Source organism: Lepidochelys kempii, chromosome 7 (assembly GCF_965140265.1).
Source record: "Lepidochelys kempii isolate rLepKem1 chromosome 7, rLepKem1.hap2, whole genome shotgun sequence".
Classification (NCBI taxonomy): Eukaryota; Metazoa; Chordata; order Testudines; family Cheloniidae; genus Lepidochelys; species Lepidochelys kempii.
The window spans coordinates 22,954,305-22,973,514 of NC_133262.1; the positions used below are offsets into that span (position 1 = coordinate 22,954,305).

Consider the following 19,210-nt stretch of genomic DNA (forward strand, 5'->3'; position numbering starts at 1 on the left):
AGTCGCTGTGCTTAAGCTTCTTGTGCCTTTTGCAGGAAACTGCATTCTCCTTCCAAACCCAGCTGTATGTATCTTGTCTTTTCAGGTGATCTGCAAGGACTGGAGTAACCTGGCAGGGAAAAACTACATCATTCTGAACATGTCTGATAACATCGACTGCGTAAGTCAAACACAAGAGACTTGAATAGAATGAGAGTAATGGGAAATAGCTAGAATACTAACGTGGGGGCTGGCTCTGCTATACAGGGCAGCAAAATATTTGTTAGTGTGACTTATTGTAGGATTCACAGGACATTTTCTAGGGCCAGCACAAATCCTAGCATCAGCACTGCTGTCAAGAAACTGCAGCTCTTGTGTGTTGCATGCATCTCTGTGTGCATTTGCCATCCTCTTCTTTTTCTGGGTTAGCAGGCAAGATAGTGGAATCAAGATGATCCTAGGTTTAGGTGTAAACCCAGTTTTTCATAGAATGATCTTCAATGGGCTTTTAAAAAGGTGTCTGCAAGTTCTGCATTTGTAGCCTTCACTTGTCCCTCTTGTCTCTCAGTCAACATAACTAGAAATTTGTGTAGGGAGAGTGGGAGCCTTGACTGAGGCCATCCTCCATGGGTTATGATACTTGATACATGTTCAGCACACTTTCCATTGGAGGATCTCAAAGCACTTTACTTTTCAGAAATTCATGGGACACTTTAAAACTGAATTTTTTTAAATTGACTGGTTTTTTAAATCCAATTTCCAGTAGAGTGCCCCCTTTAAGTACTAAGGAGTGCCTGAAATTAAAATACAAGTATTCCTTACATTTTATAGATTATTTTCTGCTATTTAGATGGGTCTCTTCAGTGAGTCAGTTTCTCTTTTGCTAACTGGCTAAATAAGAGAACAATGATATGTCCATTCAATAACATTTTGTGTATCATCAGTATAAATCTGAAATTAGCTTTTTGCGGTATTTCAGTTTTAGTGATCTTGAATGTTCATTGTAACTAGATTTGATATAATAGTTTCAGAGAGAAATGTGATGTTTTAAATTGACGGTGTTCCTTTTATTAATTGAATTAAGCCTCTCCACAGCCCAGTGTTGTTGATAAGCATTATCTCAGTTTTACAGCTGGGGAAACTAAGGCACAGAGCAGTGAAGTGACTTGCTTCAGGACACACAGTGAGCCAGTGGCAGAGCTGGGAGTAGATCTAAGATTCGCAATCCTGTGCTTTTAGCCACAAGCCCATCCATTCAGAAGGATAGAGATTGGGTTTATAATATTTAGCCCGTGGTCTGCATTTTCATTTTCCAGACTTTTTCAAATGCTAATGGTCACAACCCCCATGGGAAGACGGTTAGTATTATTCCCATTTTACAGATGGGAAAAGAGTTGGCAGCGAAAGTGTTTTGACCAGTGTCAGATCTGGACTTAGACCATAGTAATTGCTGGGTAGAAGTCCAGTGTTCAAACTACTAGGTCATATTTCTCTTTCACACTCATACCTTCTAAACCAGTATGCAGTACTGAGTTCTATGCTCACAGTGCAGTCACTGGGGAAGCAAGCACAGCATCTGTTCTTAGCTTAGCAATAGCTCCAATTCAGCTTGAAAGGTCAGAACCGATTTTACTGCAGGTAGGAACACTGCCTAAACACCAGGTTTGGGATCTTTAATTTCCACCTGGATGTTCCACCAGATGGGAAGGAGCCTTTTTGTTTTCCATCTCAGCTGCAGGACAGTACCTGAGGTAACACTGCATTCCCTAGTCATGCAGTGATGTGGCAAGATTGCGGTCTGATCCCAAGACCCAGACTTTTTTCCTCTCCTCACTTTTGGAGTATGATGTCTCTGCTCACGTTTCTCTGATGATTCTGCAAATAAAGACTCATTGTTTCCAGAGTAAATGGTTCATGCTGTCACTAAATCTTTAAGTGCCTTTCCTCTTGTCCCCTTGCCTCCCCCTTATCTTGTTTGCTTTCTAGTGTCTGTTAACCAGAAGTGCTCTGCTAATCCAATACTCACCCATCAATCCCTGAAAGCTGCAGTTAATTGATGAACCCAAAGTCCCTCCTGTATCTCTGGTAAAAGGGCCCATTCACCTTTGGAACCTCCCACGGGCCATTTATCAAACCCTTGAAGACCAGTTATCAAGGGGACAGGGTCAGGTTGTCCTTTGTGATTTTTAAACTGATTTTTAAAATACATGATTACTTTAGAAATTTGAAACGGAATGTTTCTCTGATTAAATATTTTCTCCTCTTTGTGTATCTGTTTTTTTTTGTCATAGGTCCCTGCACAGGACTGAGCGTGGTTTTTTTGTTCTTGCAGGATTGCTTTTGAGCACTGATCTATGCACATGGGTCTTTTTAAAAAAGAGAAAATGACACCCCTGCAGAATTCGTTTCAGAAACAGTAAATATATAGAATGAATGATAGTTTTCTAAAGGGGTATAAGAAATATGTTCCTTTCAGTAAGCCTCCTGACATTAGCATGGCCCGTTCAAACAGAGAACTGTTTGTCCTTCATACCATTTTAAGTGCTTCTGTCACAACTAACATTTACAGTTCAGAACATCAGCGCTTAAAAATAAGCTTGTGATGGTTCATTTCCTATCCACCTCAGTCATCATCCCTCTCTCTCCCATTTCATCCGTGTACTACACAAGTGCAATTTTGCTGTATGTAATAGCTCTCATCTCTTTCTGTTGCCATTTGCAATCATTGAGATTTAACCATTGGAAGGAGATGAAAAGTGAAAGCAAAAGTGCAGGGGACTGGAGGTGTAATCCTTGGCTATTCCCTGCCAAATATAGATGCTGCTCTTGGGCAGGCAGGACTGGACTGTTTTTCTACTTGACTTCAAGTTTCAAAACAAATATTCCCAATAAGTGGTTTATGCTGTCCTCAACCTTATTCAAAGGGACACCTGTCACCTTAAATATTTAACACAAATGTTTCCCTTCCCTGTGTTGTATTATTGTTTTATATGATTGAAACTGAAAGGATTTTTGTTGTTTACGTCAAACTCCCTCTTCCCCCGCCATCACAGTTGATGCAGTTTGTTTACTGTCTGTTGAACTTCATTTAGATTGGACAGTGCAAGTAGACAGGTTGGCTTCCACTGAGTGTATCAGTTTTGCTTTCTGGCTCCTGTACACTAGACGCATTCTGGGTTTTGTGTGGGTTTTCAGTGCGGCAGGAGATAGTATTTGCATTTTTAAGTGATTTATTGATTTATTTAAATTAGTTTAGAAAAAATCATGCAGATATTTCTGTTTGTTTTAAGGTGCCGATGTTATGATGTGCTGAGCGTCAACAGGCACCTCTCAGCACCTTGCAAGATAGGGCCCTAGGATTCTGTACCCCTTACCACAAACACGCTTTTACCAAGATCTCCATTGTAGACCCAAATTGGCTGGGTCCCTTTATCTTTCTAATGGGTTCTAAGTGCCCAGTTCCTATTTGGGCAAAACTCTCATAGATGTCTGTTAGAATTGGACCTAACAATAATGCATGTCCATTCAGGGCCCTGCCTCCATTCACAGGCAATTTGAGCCTGAAGTCTCTCTAGCACTGCGAGTTATCCTTTTGCCGGATTAAAACTATGTCATGGCCGCCGTCTTTTCAGCCAAGGAGAACTGCTGGAGCTGTTGGGGCCTCTTCTGTCTCATTTGCTTCTATTACTTCAAATATTCTTCCCCCCCACACCCCCATTCTTCTCAGGCTGAGCGTGCTACCCCTCCTTTCAGGATCCCCAGGCCCCTGCTGAGCCATAGGTGGTGGTTGCGTCACAATGTGGAGAGCTGGCCACTAGGGCAATGCTGGCTGCATGGCCCCTGTGCGTGGTTCTGAGCAGGCGGCCCCCGCGGTGAAGTTGTGGAGCAGTTTCCTACCCGTGCCCTCTTCCCATGCCTCTCCTGAGTGGCTGCATATGCTCCCTCAGCTGAAATCCAGAGCCCTCGCCTGGTGAGACATGGCACTCATGGGCTCTTGTGATTCAGGCCTGAGTCCTAGGTGTCTTTTCCAATTAGGCCATTCACTGCTCAGGCCTGTGCCTGCCCTGAGCACTTGGGATTGCCATGGCAACCAGGAGCGCCAGCTTTTATTAATCATCCGGGTGGCCTTTGGGTTGGCATGGCAACTGCAGACAAGAATAGAAACACAGGAGTGGGAAAGTGGCAGAGGAGCTGCCAGGCAATGGCACATGTCAGCCAGAGCTGGGCCCCCCCTGACCCGGTGCCGGGTGCTGCGAGAGTTGAGGCCTTCCCTTCAGATCTGGCATTTTTTCTTGTCTTCTGAAACAATTTTACTTGAGGCTAAGAAAACAGCTCTGCACACAGGAGTGATTCTGGGATCCCTGCCTGCTGCAGGGAGGGGCTCAGTTGAGGCTGAAGGATGCTACAAAGAGAAACCCAGGGTGAGGATACAAGTTAGGACTGAGGTGCTTCAGCACAGCTGTGTGGGCCAGTACTGGACTGAAAGGAGACGCTGTGATTCTTGATTGAAGAGCCTCTGCAGATCTGGATGTGGAACAAGCACATTGATGGTTTGCATTGTGGTTACTGCCAGCTGCTTTCAGGAGTGCTAAATTCACTTAATTAACACATAAATTTAAACCATCCCTTGAGCCTGTACTGTTCCCTTGCCACCACACACAAGATAATCCCACCAACAGCCCCATTCAGCCCTGCTGTAGACAGGTATAACTCCATTGAAGTCAGTGGCATTGCACTCACTTACACCAAGTCTGCATTTGTCCCTGTATTTCTACTCCACTGGTTCGTCTTTGCCATGAAGGAGGGTAAGATGCTTTCAAATGTTCCTTGTTGCAGGAGGAGTTTCGGCTGGAGAAGGGTCCCCAGCTGCTGTCTCTGGTAGAGGATGCCTTCTCCAGGCAGGCAGATGGACTACAGGCCCAGTGGCTGATCTCTCTGAGCAAACCCAATGAGAATGACAAGCACCTGCTAATGACCTTGGCAGGGGAGCAGGGTAAGTGTTGGTAGAAAAGCTGAGTGGTGGTGGTAGGACTGGGAAGGGGTGTATCTGGCTTTAACTGCCAATTTTTCTCCTGGTTATAGTGACATTATCTCTCCTGCTATCCCATACAATGCTGCCTCTGTTAGCTAAACCTGGTGATTGCAGGCTTGTCTGTGTGTACATAGAGTATAAGCCTCTTTCCCCGCCCGCACCATGTCACCCCCCCATGTACAGTCCTGCGGTGGTTTTCCCTCTTGCCAGTCAAATCAGATTCCAGCTTCTCCTCCTGACCTTCAAGACTCTGCAATGCTCTACTCTCATCTTTCTCCTCCCTTCACTCCTCCAGTGCCTCCTGCTTCACCCCCTCCCTTTTTATCCTTGCACACATTCATCTTTGTGCATTTTTTTCCCATGCTTGCCTCTGTGCCTCCCTCCCTCTTCTGCTGCAGCACGTGAGATCGTCTGCTCTTTGTTCAGATCTGCAGAGCCTGCCAATGCTACCCAGTGAGGTTAGAAGAACTATTTCATGTCCATTGAAAAGCAATCCCAATGGGAACACTCTGATCAGCTGGGACTGTCACTGTTCTGTACTGCTTCTGCAGTCTGTTTAGGGTATAGGCTCGATGGGGAAGGCCCTATAACTGTGTTATTTCATACAGAGCAAGTAAGAAGTAATGTTATAAAGTGCACCACAGTTATTGGGAAATAATGTTGACATTTAAGAGGTATGTTCTACGTGCTTGTTTAAATTAGTGCATTTCTCCTAACACTGTGGACCATGCCATGTACCATTAAAAAGGTTCTTGTAAGCACATGCGGCCCTAAAGTAAACCTTTCTTTCTATTGGAGGGGATCCCCTTGGGGATTAGAAGCTGGGCTGTGTAATGCTAGCAGCACAGCCAGGCTGGGCAGCTATCAGAAATGGACTTCTGTGCCCAGTTTGGAACCCTGGAATCATCAAGGGCTGAAGCATTTTCTGCTGTGAAGAATGAGGCTTTTGTTAGGTTCTCTCTCTGTTGCTGGACCAAACTGGAGAGGCACCTGGAGAGGGAGCAATACTCTTTGGCCTCCAAATCCTACTGAAAGGTCATGCTTCTCTGGCTTGCCAGCTTGGAGAATATCCTGTGAGCTATGTGGGAAGGAAGCCACTTGGGGGCCACTCAGTGATGGTTAGTGACTCCCTAGCAGGGAGGCTTTTGCAGATTTCTTTCTGCCAGGAACAAAGTTGTTGCAGTATGCCTCCTGACAGTCAATTGTGTCATGCCTGGTAGGCTGCCTTGCTAGGGATCCCTGCAGCGCACAACACATGTCCTTAAGGATGCTGCAGGTCAGGAGAGAGTTGTATTGGCAGAGCTGTGTGGGCACTCAGGAGTAGCGAGTGCTGCAAGTCAGGGCTGAAATGCATTGGCGGAGGTATGTATGAGTAGCACAGTGCTTAGCCCCATGATTTTTGGATTGCAGTTATTCCACACTTTCAGTTGCACTTGCATGCACCTGGAATTCCTGGCCAAACATTTACCTCATAAAGTAGTTTGTAAACTAATAAAATGTTTGTCCCCTTCTGTGCCACATACTGCCCTGGAATTCCCAGGGAATGCTGATATGCTGAAAGCGTGAGCCAAAGCAGAGCATGTAGGGCTGACCACTTCCATCTGGTTCTCTTCTTCTCACCAGGTGTTGTCCCTACGAAAGATGTCCTGATGGCACTGGGTTATGTTCAGAGGAGCTTAGCTGAGGTAAGAACCTGTCTGCCTAACCTACAGGCTGAAGGCAGCCAGTTCAATTAAAGTGGGATCATGCTTCAGTCTAAGGGGGCTCTGAACCCTTCATAAGCAAATTGGCAGAACCCCCTCTTCCCTCCCTGGTGACTGCAGAATGATCAGATGTCAGTTCCCATTAAGAGTGACTGGCTATGGGGTCATCTGTTGTCTCTGGAAAGCTTCTTTGAAATTGCTGTCCACACTTTAGGGATCCTGCATAAACCAATCCCTCCTACCCTGCTTCCCACACCACCATCTGCCAGGATGGGTTGCAGATTTTGTCTGTACGGTTTTTTATAAAAAGATGAGATCTGTCCAGCTCACCGTATTGCCAGTTAGAGCTCTTCTTGCCAGTAGTTGCTCAGCCTCTGCTGAACAGTCCAGGTGAGTTCCCGCACTGGGCAGAGTGCCCTCCAGGGTTACTCAGCCCTCTGTTTCCTAGGGAAGTATCTTTTAATTGTTTTTGCCTGTCATCATATTCCCTGTATTAAGGGGACCATGCTGCAGAGCTGAACCTTAGATTTGCTCCAGAAAGGGGGACACCTGATGAATGGAGGAGGCTGTGTCTTGCATTCTTCACTCCCCCCAGTGTTCAGGCTTGCTTTTCAGTCCCCTCTGACATCACAGCCTTCAGTACTCCATTTCTCTCATTGACGGCACTATTCGAATTCCATAGCAGACTCTTGTTACTCACCAAACATTCCCCTAAGAACTTTGGTGCCCTGGATGATGAGCAGGGAAGAAGGCAAACTAGTCTATTTCCTATGAGTCTGCCCATTTAGCTCATTGGCCTTGAAGGCATTAAGAGCCTGATTCTGTTCTCACTTACACTGATGGAACTAGATTGACTTCAGTGGAATTACTCCAGTGTAAGTGAGAGCAGAGTCAGACCAGAATGTGTTGGCAGATGCATGTGTTCCCCTAACCCAGGGGTCCGCAACGCAGTGCCCGCTGGTGCAGTGGCATCCGCCGGGGCAGTTGTGTGCGCCCGCAGGACACCGCGCCACCGAAATGCCGCCGAGAAGCTTTGCCGTTTCTTGGCGGCATTTCAGCGGCAACGCTTCTTTACGCTGCCGCTTCCCAGCGGCATTTTGGCGGCAAGGTGTGTGGTGCCCTCCACATTCTTGTGGGAATAGGAATGTGCTATTCCCACAGAAAGGTTGGGGACCACTGCCCTAACCTAACAACCCAGAGCACCTAGACAAAGCAAATTAAGTGCTCAGTGTGGTATTGATTGGCTTACACCAGAGAAAGTCCTAAAAGCCCTACGAGGGGCATTGCTGAAATTGTGTGAATAAGGTACCAGCACCCTGAACTGTCCTTTCCGTGGAAAATATGGGAGGAGACTTCAAGGCTCGTTGCTTGTTGTTATTTGAGAGAACAATAAAGCTATCTGCAGAGATCCTACATAACTTATGTTCTACCTCAGCACCTGGAATTCATTCTCCAGCTGTATCAGTAATGAAACAGACTCTTTATCACAGAGACCTTGTGTAATCATAAGCTTGGAAGAAAGAGGGAGGATATTCTCTTACACTCTTCATACATACTATTGAATTGATACATAACCTTTTTGAAATCTGCCGAGTCACTGAGACCAATCAGCAATGTTCAGCTTTGTTTGCTGACATCCTGTTTCTAGCAGGGAAGGTTTTGTTTTATTTTTTAAAGTTTTGGTATCATGCTTGTCTGGAGTATGTAGCCTGGGGGAGTGAGCATAGGACAGGGAATCAGGAACTCCTATGTTCTAATCCCAACTATGACACTGATCTGCCATTGTGACTGTGGGCAAGACCCTTAACCTGGGTTTCTCCCTTGTAAAGTGGGGCCTTACCTGCCACCCAGGGGTGTTGTGGATTGAAGTGAGTGTTTGTTAATGCGCTAAGATCATTTCTGTGAACACTCCATGGGTATGTCTACACTGCAGTGGGGAGCAAGCCTCCCATCCCGGGTAGGCAGAGTCGGGTGGGCTTGCACAAGTCTCCACCTGAGCCACACCATCCACACTGCTATTTTTAGCATGCTAGCTCCAGTGGTGCTAGCACAAGTCCGTCTGCCCAGGGTGGGAGGCTCACTCCCAGCTACAGTGTAGTTACCCCGTGGGTCTGATTGGCCTCTTGAATATTCAGTATCCCAAGTGGGTCACTCGTGTAGGAACAGAATGCCAGTCTTCCATCGAAGGAGATTTTTATCCAGAACTTTATTCCTGCACTCCTGTGAGCCCAAGTCAGAGCAAAAGGAACAGTAGGTTAGTGCGTAAACATGTAACACCACACCCAAGGTTACACTCAGCTGAGTGAGTAGTTCTGCCTCCCCCATAAGGCTTTCCTCCCCTTTGCCCTCCAGGTAGCTGTTTCTAGAGTATTTCCTCCTTCTGAATGGACTTGAGCCACAGTCCCTGCCTTGCTACCACACTCTGCACACCTATTTGAGCCCAGAGCAGGGGTTAACACCTGGTGGTCTGGTTTCTTCCCACTGTCAGTCCGTGGCCTCATGGAAGATTTGTAGATAGTATTAGACTGAGTCATGTGCTTCCTTCCTTCCAACTGTGCAGCATAATCCCACAGCGGATCCCACCAGTCTAGCTCTTGTCCCTGTTGGTCACAGTGAGCCTGTGCACACTGCCAGGGCTCTGGGATTCTGCACAGGACAGTGACTGCAGCTCCTCTAACCCCCAAGTTGTTGAGCAGGCCTTTCTTTTCGGTTAATTTTAGATTGGCATCCAGAACTACTCAACCACCACAAGCTGCCAGTCACGGCCCAGCCAGACCCGCAGTGACTATGGGAAACTCTTTGTGGTGCTGGTCATCATCGGTTCCATCTGTGCCATCATCATCATCATGGGGCTTATCTACAATTGCTGGCAGAGGCGCCTGCCCAAGATGAAGAACATGGTGAGCACATGGAGGGTGCGGGAAGACATCTGGACTTGGCTCTTATCCCTCAGGATGGAAGGAGTGGGGTGGCTGGGTGGGCAGGGGATATATTCCTTCTCCTTGTCCACCTTCCCAGATGAGTTTGGTCAAAGCACCTGGGCCAGATCACTGTGGGTCAATGGCCGTGTCCAGTTTAGAATTCGGGCCCTGATAGATCCAATATGAGAGCACTAACCCAATAGCATTTGAAGCATCACCTGCAGTGGGCCAGATCCAGCTCAAAGAGTTCTTCAGTGCAGTCACCTCCATCTTTAATATGGAGGTGCTGCCTGCAGATCCTAGCATGCCATGCTCCATCTTGGTTCAAGCAGCCAGTGTGCATTGCATGCTGGGAACAATGTTATCCACCATAATTTACCCCTTGATATTAAAGTTATGACTTCAGGTGGCTCCATTTTATATAGAATAGGTGCAGCCTTTGGGCTCCTGGCATGTGCCACCTCCTTTCCACCACGAGGGCCAGTTGACCTTCACATGGGGCCATGAACAAACTCCACCCAGTCCTGTTCCCATGAAAACAATGGCAAAAATCTCCATTGACTTGAGCAGGAGCAAGATCTGGCCCTGGCCTTGCGCCTTTGCAGCATTGGGAGCTTTTCTCAGTTTCTGTGTCCCACCCTGCCTCTTCCCCCTCCCCCTTCCAGTCACACGGTGAGGAGCTGCGCTTCGTGGAGAACGGCTGCCATGACAACCCCACCTTGGACGTAGCCAGTGACAGCCAGTCGGAGATGCAAGAGAAGAAGACCAGTGTGAATGGCGGGGGTGCCATCAACGGCCCCGACGGCTGGGATGTCCTGATCACCAAGCGGGCAAGTGAGGACGCAGATGTGTTTGAGGAAGACACACACCTTTAAAAAGAGAAACAGCTTAAATATATGTCTATCCTATCTTGACTTAAGGACTGTGAGGTGAGAGGCAGCTTCTCAGGAACCTCTTATAGGGCTTGGGACAGAGTGACTCTTTCTTGTCGTGGTCCTGAGGCTGCGTCCGAATCCTGGAGCGAGAAGGGTCACTGTGAGTGGAGGGAGGTGGGTGGGGCGCTGGGGTGTGTATGTGTATGTGTCTTTTGCTATCAGTAGCACCAATGCTTTTCTCATCACTTTTAAATGCACTTACTTAGCTCTCCGGTAGCGGCTGAGCATGGCTGGGTTTGGGAAATAAAATGATGAGGCTAAGATGGACACCAAGTGACTGCCACTGGGGAGTCAACTCACACTGGGTGCCCAACAGGGAGATGGCAGGCCAGACCCTGACCTCACTGGCTCCTGGAGCTGGAATCAGAATCTGTCCCAGCAGGTGAAATAGGAAAATCTGTGTTTTTGTTCTGGATCTGGGAAGCAAAGTGATGTCCTGGGCAGGGAGTTTGCATTCTGTGCAGGTATGAAGATCAGATATTCTCTAGTGCCCTTGCTTCAGCTTCTGATGGGACGGGCTGCTATGTTGTTCAGATTAAATCATTTTCCTGTGAGCTCTCATCCCTGCCTAATTTACCCCCCCCCCCCCCCCGCCTCCCCAATTCCTTTTCGGTTACACAAGCACTGAAAAGTTTGAGCACTTTAACCTAGCCTGGTTTGGCTGGATGATTGCAGAGAATTCAATGCTGCACTGCAGAGCCTCCGCTGGTACTTCAGTGTGGGGTGGGAATTCACCTGAAAAGGACAATTACCTGCCTCCTGGCAGCTTGGGAGGTTACATCAGCACAAGATCCCTTGTCTAAATCTTAGAGCAGGAGGCCTTTTCGGCTCCTATCCCATTTTCCATGGTCATGGCCTCCAGTTGTGGTTGATCTTGTGAGATGAACATACAGAGCAGCTGAGACATCTTAATGAAGGAAAATAAGATCCAGAGACTGAAAACTTCCCCTTTCCATTTGGACCTTACCAGATCTGTTTCAAGGGAGAAGATTCTACTCTCATTCACATCGGTATAAAGCAGGAGTAACTCCGCTGAAGTTATTGCATTTAAACTAGTATAAAAGTCAGTGGGAGCTCAGAATAAAGCCTAAGCGCCCATAGGAGTGCTTCTCAGGCATGCCTTGGGCAAACCTTAAGGCCCCAGCTCCCTGAGGATGTGATAAAATGAACTTGAATATGCATAACTGTGCTCCCAGCCCTGCCTAAATCATGATGCTCAAAATTACTGTTCTTAAGTTTGAAGTGTTTTGTCCCTTTTTTCTCCTCATTGTTCCATGGACCTGGGTCCAAAATAAATACGTAAGAAATTCCCCTCTTCACCCTGTTTTGCATATTTCCATTTTCAGGCTGGCTGGCTGCCTGCGGCAAGATGCTATTAAAGTTTGGTCTTTAAGGGAATAACTGTACAAAAAGATCCAAATGTATTTAATGAGGATTAGCAATTAACTTGTAATTCAAATCTATCTATCTATCTATGTCTGTAGGATGCTCATCACTGATATCTGAGTGCTGAAAGTGAGGATACAAATGAGCTTGTTAATACAGATTCATTTTTGCATAGCATCTTCAATACAAACTGACTTCCAACTCAGCTGAATTGAATAATGCAGGACTATAATCAGTCTGTGCTGTGGAATCAAGAACCACTATGTTGAAAATACTTTGAGGTTCTTCAGGATGAAGAGATGCTATATAAAATCTAAGACATTATATGGTGAATAAATAAAACACTGAGTTAAGTTATGTGTTTATACTGCACCTAGCACAATGGAGCCCAACCTGCTGGTGGCCTTTCGGCAGCACCACAGTATAATGTTAATAATATAGCTACTGATCCTCATTAAATATGTTTAATATTCATTAGCTACTATAAAAAATAAAATCATATTAAATCAAACATGGATTAGGACACCCACACAAAGTACATTTTTCCTTTGTTGGTTTCCCTCACTTGTTCCTTCAGTGCTGGGCTGCTTTGCCACTTTCGTTTCATATCCTCTCACAGAGACAGCAGAGAGCTGATCAGCTAATACTGAAGCCCAACGGTGACATAAGCCAGCATTTGTTGAGATGGCAGGGACCCACCAAACTTTAAATTGTTAAAGGTTTGTCATCAAGGCTTATTAATTAGCAGCTCTAGGTCTGAATGCTGCCAGCTACCAAGCTCTGGTGGGTTGCTACTCCAGTTCCTTATGGTTAGGGTAGCACCCTGATTGTATCTCAGGAGGCAAAAAGGAAGAGTTCCTGGCTCTTCCTTCTGAGGTTTAGGAGCTCACCACAAGTCTAGAGTGGTCTTTGGATGTCTGTTACAGTGGCCAGATCACTTGCTTCAGAAGCATCTCAGAGGAGGTGTGGCTTGGCTATGTAATCCCACCTTGTCTCCAAAAGCCTTGTGGCTAATAGCATTTTACTATTAAAACTGAAATTCTTTAAAAATCTGCCTTCCCCACTTAATTTACTATTTGCATTTGACTGATCTTGGGAGGGTGAAACTTCATGCATCAGTTACACTGCATGGGCCTGATCCTGCAATCCTTCCATGAGCAAAGAGCTCTTATTGACATCCATGTGCAGGTTTGGCCATGTGTTCCTAGTCAGTTTTACTCTGGTTCTTGCGTTCTGGGTTTCTAATGCTGCAAAGGGAGGTTTAAAGGAAGAAAAGAAACATATTTTTTTTATTAATTATTTGTTTAAATCATGGAAACTTTTCTGTTCATATAATTTTGTCACACTTTTATTTTTAACATAAACCCTCAGTGTTGGGCACCAAAGTGGACAGAGGATAGGCTGACAGTTGAAAAACTTACTTTGCATTCAGTAAGGTTTCTTTGTAGTCCCGTCGGCCACGTATTGGGTTACACTGACATCTGGTGGCTTCTGGTAGTTATAGGTTAAATGAATAAAAAGGACAGTTTTCTCTTAACTGTGAATGCTCATTTTTCCTGTGATTTTTATTAGCACATTCAATTGATAACGACTCACATCTTATTGATATTCTGTAGCTGTTGAGATCACTTGTGATCAGAGGGTTCAGTATGAGGTGAAATGAGACACGTGCTATGTAAGCACACCCCTGCTTTACCTCTGCAAAGCAACAACAGGGAGTTGATCTATTGTTCTTTGCGGTCACAGTGCAGAATTCTGAGCTGATATGCACAGACAGTAGTAGATGTTGCAGTACACCACAGGACACGTACCCATAAATGAGATGCATCTGCATGGAAATAAAGGTTTTTAAAATAGCTGTCTCTAGTGGTGAACAGCATACATGAAGAAAAGATGTGAGTTGGTGCTTGACTGGAGTGATGGGTAAGTAGGAAGGAAGAAAGAAGAATGGCTATCCAGAAACATAATGAGCTACAGCCTGTATGTTTGGTGGGGTAAAATCCTATTTGGGGTGGTCAAAGTACAGGCCGCTAGCCAAATGTAGCCCAGGGGTGTCTGGAATGGGACCTGTGGCCACTGTGTTGTTTAAGCTAGAGATGAAACCAAATGGATCAAGATGCATGCTAAGACTTGTCAAAACTATAGGCTATGTGTCTAGGTGTAGAGTGTGGGGAAGGTATCCAGTAGTGAGCAAGCAATTCATTACAATGTATAGTTTGTAAATTGCCTTGAGAACCCTCTGGATGCACAATGCTGCATAAAATGTAGGGATATTATTATAGAAGTTATTAGAATGATTATTTTGAAAGCAACAATGGATCCTTTTTACCCTTTCCTGCTTGTTCTCTCTGGCAATAACCTATCTGTCCCATCCACAGACAAAGTTCCTGGCAATACAGCAGCAAGAGTTTTTCCTGTGGAGTGGGTTGGGGTTCATGGGCTTGACTTTCAAAGGTGCTGAGCACCCTCAGCTCCCATTGCATCAGTGGGAGCAGTGTGTGCTCATCACCACTGAAAATTAGGCCAATAGCCTCTAGCTTAGACAGCAGTGAGTGTTCTCAAATTCCTTGTTCCTGTGGACTTGGCTACAGCAAGCCACCCTTTGTATTTGTTTGCGGCCGTGGCTGAAGAAAGCTTAGGCTTGGTCTACACTGAAAAGTTATATTGACCCTACATCAGCCAGGGGTTAAAAAACCCAAACCACCACACTACTCTGTGCCCAACATAGCTGTGCCAACAGACCCCCCCCACCTCCCCAGTGTAGACAAAGCTATGTCGACTAAAGAGGGTTTCCATCAACACAGCTGGCTTTGCTGGAGGAAGCGGTGTTCCTACACCAACAGAAAAACTTCTGTTGGTGTACGCTGCACCTCCAGTATGGGTCTCCAGCTCATAGGTGGCTGACAAACATAAAGCCTTCCTCTCCCCACTTGGTGGAAGTGCTGCTCTCTCAACCCCACCAGTGTTCCCAGCCTCCTATCTACTGGGATGGAAGAATAACTATACTATCCCTCTTCCAGCCTCCTGGCTGCTAATAAGTACAGTGTCAGAGTGTCTCTGCTAAAGGAATCTGTTGTTCCTTTAGCTGTCTGCCTGCTATTCCTTAGAGAGAATGTGTGTATCTGTGAGAGAGAAAGAGAGAGTCTATATGACACTACTCTTCCTCAGCCTTTAATTTTGGGTCATCCTCTCTCATGAATAGCTTCAGCTCCTGCTCAGGGCTTTCTAAAGTAGCAGTTGCAGAGAGAAATTAACATGATTCTCATTAATTTCCTTGCTGCATACTGGTTTGAATAGCAGAGCACTGTAACTCACCACAAAGGTGTTAACATCAAACTGATGATTCTTGGGAAAATTATGAGCAGGAGCAGAGACACTGAAGCTGCCTGTGTGCAGACTCAGGAAAACAGAATTTAGTGGTCTCATTTGAAAGATTTTCTTCCAAAGCAGTGGTTCTCAACCAGGGATACATGTATTCCTGGGGATACACAGTGGAGACTACATCAACTCATTTAGATATTTGCCTAGTTTTACATCAGGCTATATAAAAAAGCCCTAGCGAATTCAGTACAAACTAAAATTTCATACAGACAATGACTTGTTTATACTGCTGTATGTACTATACACTGAAATGTAAGTACAATATTTATATTCCAATTGATTTATTTTATAATTATATGATAAAAATGAGAAAGTAAGCATTTTTTCAGCAATAGTGTGCTGTGACATTTTTTGTATTTTTAGTAGGGCTGTCAATTAATCGCAGTTAACTCACACGATTAACAAAAATATTAATCACAATTAAAAAAATAATTGTGATTAATCATACTGTTAAACAATAGAATATCAATTGAAATTTATTAAATATTTTTGGATGTTTTTCTTTTTCAAATATATCAATTTCAATTACAACACAGAATACAAAGTGTACAGTGCTCACTTCAAATATTATTTTTGATTACAAATATTTGCACTGTGAAAATGATAAAATAAATTGTATTTTTCAATTCACCTCATACAAGTACTGTAGTGCAATCTCTTTATCATGAAAGTGCAACTTACAAATGTAGGGTTTTTTTATTACATAACTGCACTCAAACAAAACAATGTAAAACTTTAGAGCCTACAAGTCCACACAGTCCTACTTCTTGTTCAGCCAATTTCTAAGAGAAAGAAGTTTTTTACATTTACGGGAGATACTGCTCCCCACTTCTTAATTACAGTGTCACCTGAAAGTGAGAACAGGTGTTTGCATGGCACTGTTGTAGCTGGCGTTGCAAGATATTTACCTGGCAGATGCGCTAAAGATTCGTATGCCTCTTCATGCTTTGGCCATCGTTCCAGATGACATGCCTCCATGCTGATGATGCTCATTTAAAAAAAATGTGTTAATTAAATTAGTGACTGAACTCCTTGGGAGAGAATTGTATGTCTCCTGCTCTGTTTTACCTGCATTCTGCCATATATTTCAAGTTATTGCAGTCTCGAGTGATGACCCAGCACATGTTGGTCGTTTTAAGTACACTTTCACTGCAAATTTGACAAAATGCAAAGAAGATACCAATGTGAAATTTCTAAAGATGGATGCAGCACTTGACCCAAAATTTAAGAATCTGAAGTGTTTTCCAAAATCTGAGAGGGATGAGGCGTGGAGCTTGCTTTCAGAAGTCTTAAAAGATCAGCACTCTGATGTGGAAATTACAGAACCCAAACCACCAAAAAAGAAAATTAACCTTATGCTGGTGGCATCTGACTCAGATGATGAAAATGAACATACATTGGTCTGCACTGCTTTGGATCGTTATCGAGCAGAACCCATCATCAGCCTGAAGGCATGTCTTCTGGAATAGTGGTTGAAGTATGAAGGGACAAATGAATCTTTAGCACATCTGTCAAGTAAATATCTTGCTATGCTGGCTACAACAGTGCCATGCAAACACCTGTTCTCACTTTCAAGTGACATTGTAAACAAGAAGCAGGCAGCATTATCTTCTGCAAATGTAAACTAACTTGTTTGAGCGATTGGCTGAACAAAGACTTGTAGGCTCTAAAGTTTTACATTGTTTTATTTTTGAATGCAGGTTTTTATTTTACATAACTCTACATTTGTAAGTTCAACTTTCATGATAAAGAGATTGCACTACAGTACTTGTAGTAAGTGAATTGAAAAATACTATTTCTTTTGTTTTTACAGTGAAAATATTTATAATAAAAGATACATATAAAGTGAACACGGTACACTTTGTATCCTGTGTTGTAATTGAAATCGATATATTTGAAAATGTAGAAAACATCCAAAAATATTTAAATAAATGGTATTCTATTATTAACAGTGCGATTAATCGCAATTAATTATTTTAATCGCTTGACAGCCCTAATTTTTAGGTCTGATTTTGTAAGCAAATAGTTTTTAAGTGAGGTGAAACCTAGGGGTAGGCAAGACAAATTAGACTCCTGAAAGGGGTACAGTAGTCTGGAAAGGTTGAGAGCCAGTGTTTTAAACCATAAGGGATAGATACTTTTTTTTTACATGAAAGTTTAAATTCTATCCCACTTAACGAGGAAAGTTTCCTACTCACCACTGACAAGTGGATTTTTCAGTTTCTGCCATAAACTGTAAAACATAGAATTTCATTGCTTCTGTGGTTTCCAAAGTTTCAGTTTATAATCATAGGGGAAGATCATTCTGGATCCGAACATGTGTGTCACATCTTTGTGTGCATACATATTGTACATGTATGTATGTCATGTATGTTATGTTTATTGCTTGGCTAAAACACAACAGAAACCCACCTGCAAGTATCTGAAGGCTCAAAACATCCAGGAGCTAAAGGAATAATTTAGAAAGGCCCAGAGGCTGTAACCAGGAGTAACGGAATGAAAATAAGCAAAGAAAAATATAGACCATCATGAAACATGTCTACTAATGAGATCTAACAGCATTTTACAGGGGAAGTGGTGGATGATCCATCAAAATGGGACAGGACAAAGCACTAGAAAGTATACAGTAGAGAATGATCCTGTACTGGCCAGGGGATGGATAAACTGATCAACCTATCTACAGGTTTATATGGCTCCCACACTGTTGTATCTAATTACCTTGATCTTATCTGTCTCTAATTTTTATGATTCTATAATTGCCTTCTCTATGAGTGTATGTTCATTAAGGAAATTTACTAAAAGACTTTAATTAAAATGTAGGGAGACTGGCCAGCCTATAAATGCTCTGAGGTGGGAAAGCTAAGCTGGAGACTAAGACCTGGTCTAGGCACATATTTTATGCCACTATAGCTTCCAACTAGGGGTGTGATTTTTTTAACCAATATAGTTTACTCATGGGGGAATTCTGTGCAAAAAAATTAAAAATTCTGCACACAATATTTTCAAATTCTGCATATTTTATTTGTCAAAATAACACAATATAGTCACACCAGTTGAAATTATTTTTGGTCATTTATTTCAAAATACCTGTCAGCAAGTATGTCTGTAACAATACAGACAACAAAAAAGATTCAGGAAATGTTTTTTGACAAATAGATTTCTTTCTAGTCATATTAATACAGAACTCTGAGTAATAATGTATTTAAACTACAATACAGAACTGTATTTCCTGTGCCCCTCAGAAGCAGTGCAAATGCTTGGGGGAGTCAGGGATAATGGAGGAGCTGAGGTAGAAGGAAGTAATTTCTGGGAAGGAGCCTGGGTGTGAATTTGGAGGGTTTTTGGGTATGGGTGGGAAAAGTATGGAACATGTTTTTTTGGAGGGCGGGGTGGATCTTTTAGGGAGCTTCCCCCATGCAGACCCCGGCTGACCCCAGCCTCTCCCATTCAGTCAGGCACATCTGTCCCTGTCCCCATCCCCATGTGTCCCAGCGCTCCCATGTGTCCTTTACCCCCTGTCCATGTGTCCCTCCAACCCCACTCAGACACCCAGTTCCCCCATCCCCATGTAGCCCTGCACCCCCCCGTCCCCATGTGTCTCTCTGCCCCCACTCAGCCACCCCCCTGTCCCTATGTGGCCCTGCACTCCATCCCCCATCACCATGTGGCCCTGCACCTCCCTCCCCCTGTGGCCCTGTGCCTCCATGCCCATTCAGCCCCTGCCCCAGTCTCTCTTCCCCCACTAGCCCTTAGGAGCCCCTGTCTGACCCCGCAGCAGACCCACACTCTCTGTCTTCCCATAGCCCCTGTCTCCTGACCTGGCCTGACAGGCACTGTAAAGAAGGTACTACAGGCTCTTTCTCTTCCCTAGCT

At 44.4% G+C, this 19,210-nt stretch overlaps 1 protein-coding gene across 1 annotated transcript in view; it reads left to right on the forward strand.

Moving 5' to 3' along the window:
* Positions 1 to 13,493, forward strand: part of PODXL2 (podocalyxin like 2) — a 41,271-nt gene extending 27,778 nt beyond the window's left edge. Inside the window, exons 4-8 of the mRNA XM_073351363.1 lie at positions 86 to 160; positions 4,816 to 4,972; positions 6,635 to 6,696; positions 9,435 to 9,614; positions 10,301 to 13,493. Coding sequence (XP_073207464.1) covers positions 86 to 160; positions 4,816 to 4,972; positions 6,635 to 6,696; positions 9,435 to 9,614; positions 10,301 to 10,510 — 684 coding nt within the window. The 3' untranslated portion in view covers positions 10,511 to 13,493. The remainder of the gene's footprint in view (positions 1 to 85; positions 161 to 4,815; positions 4,973 to 6,634; positions 6,697 to 9,434; positions 9,615 to 10,300) is intronic.
* Positions 13,494 to 19,210: the final 5,717 nt, after the last annotated feature.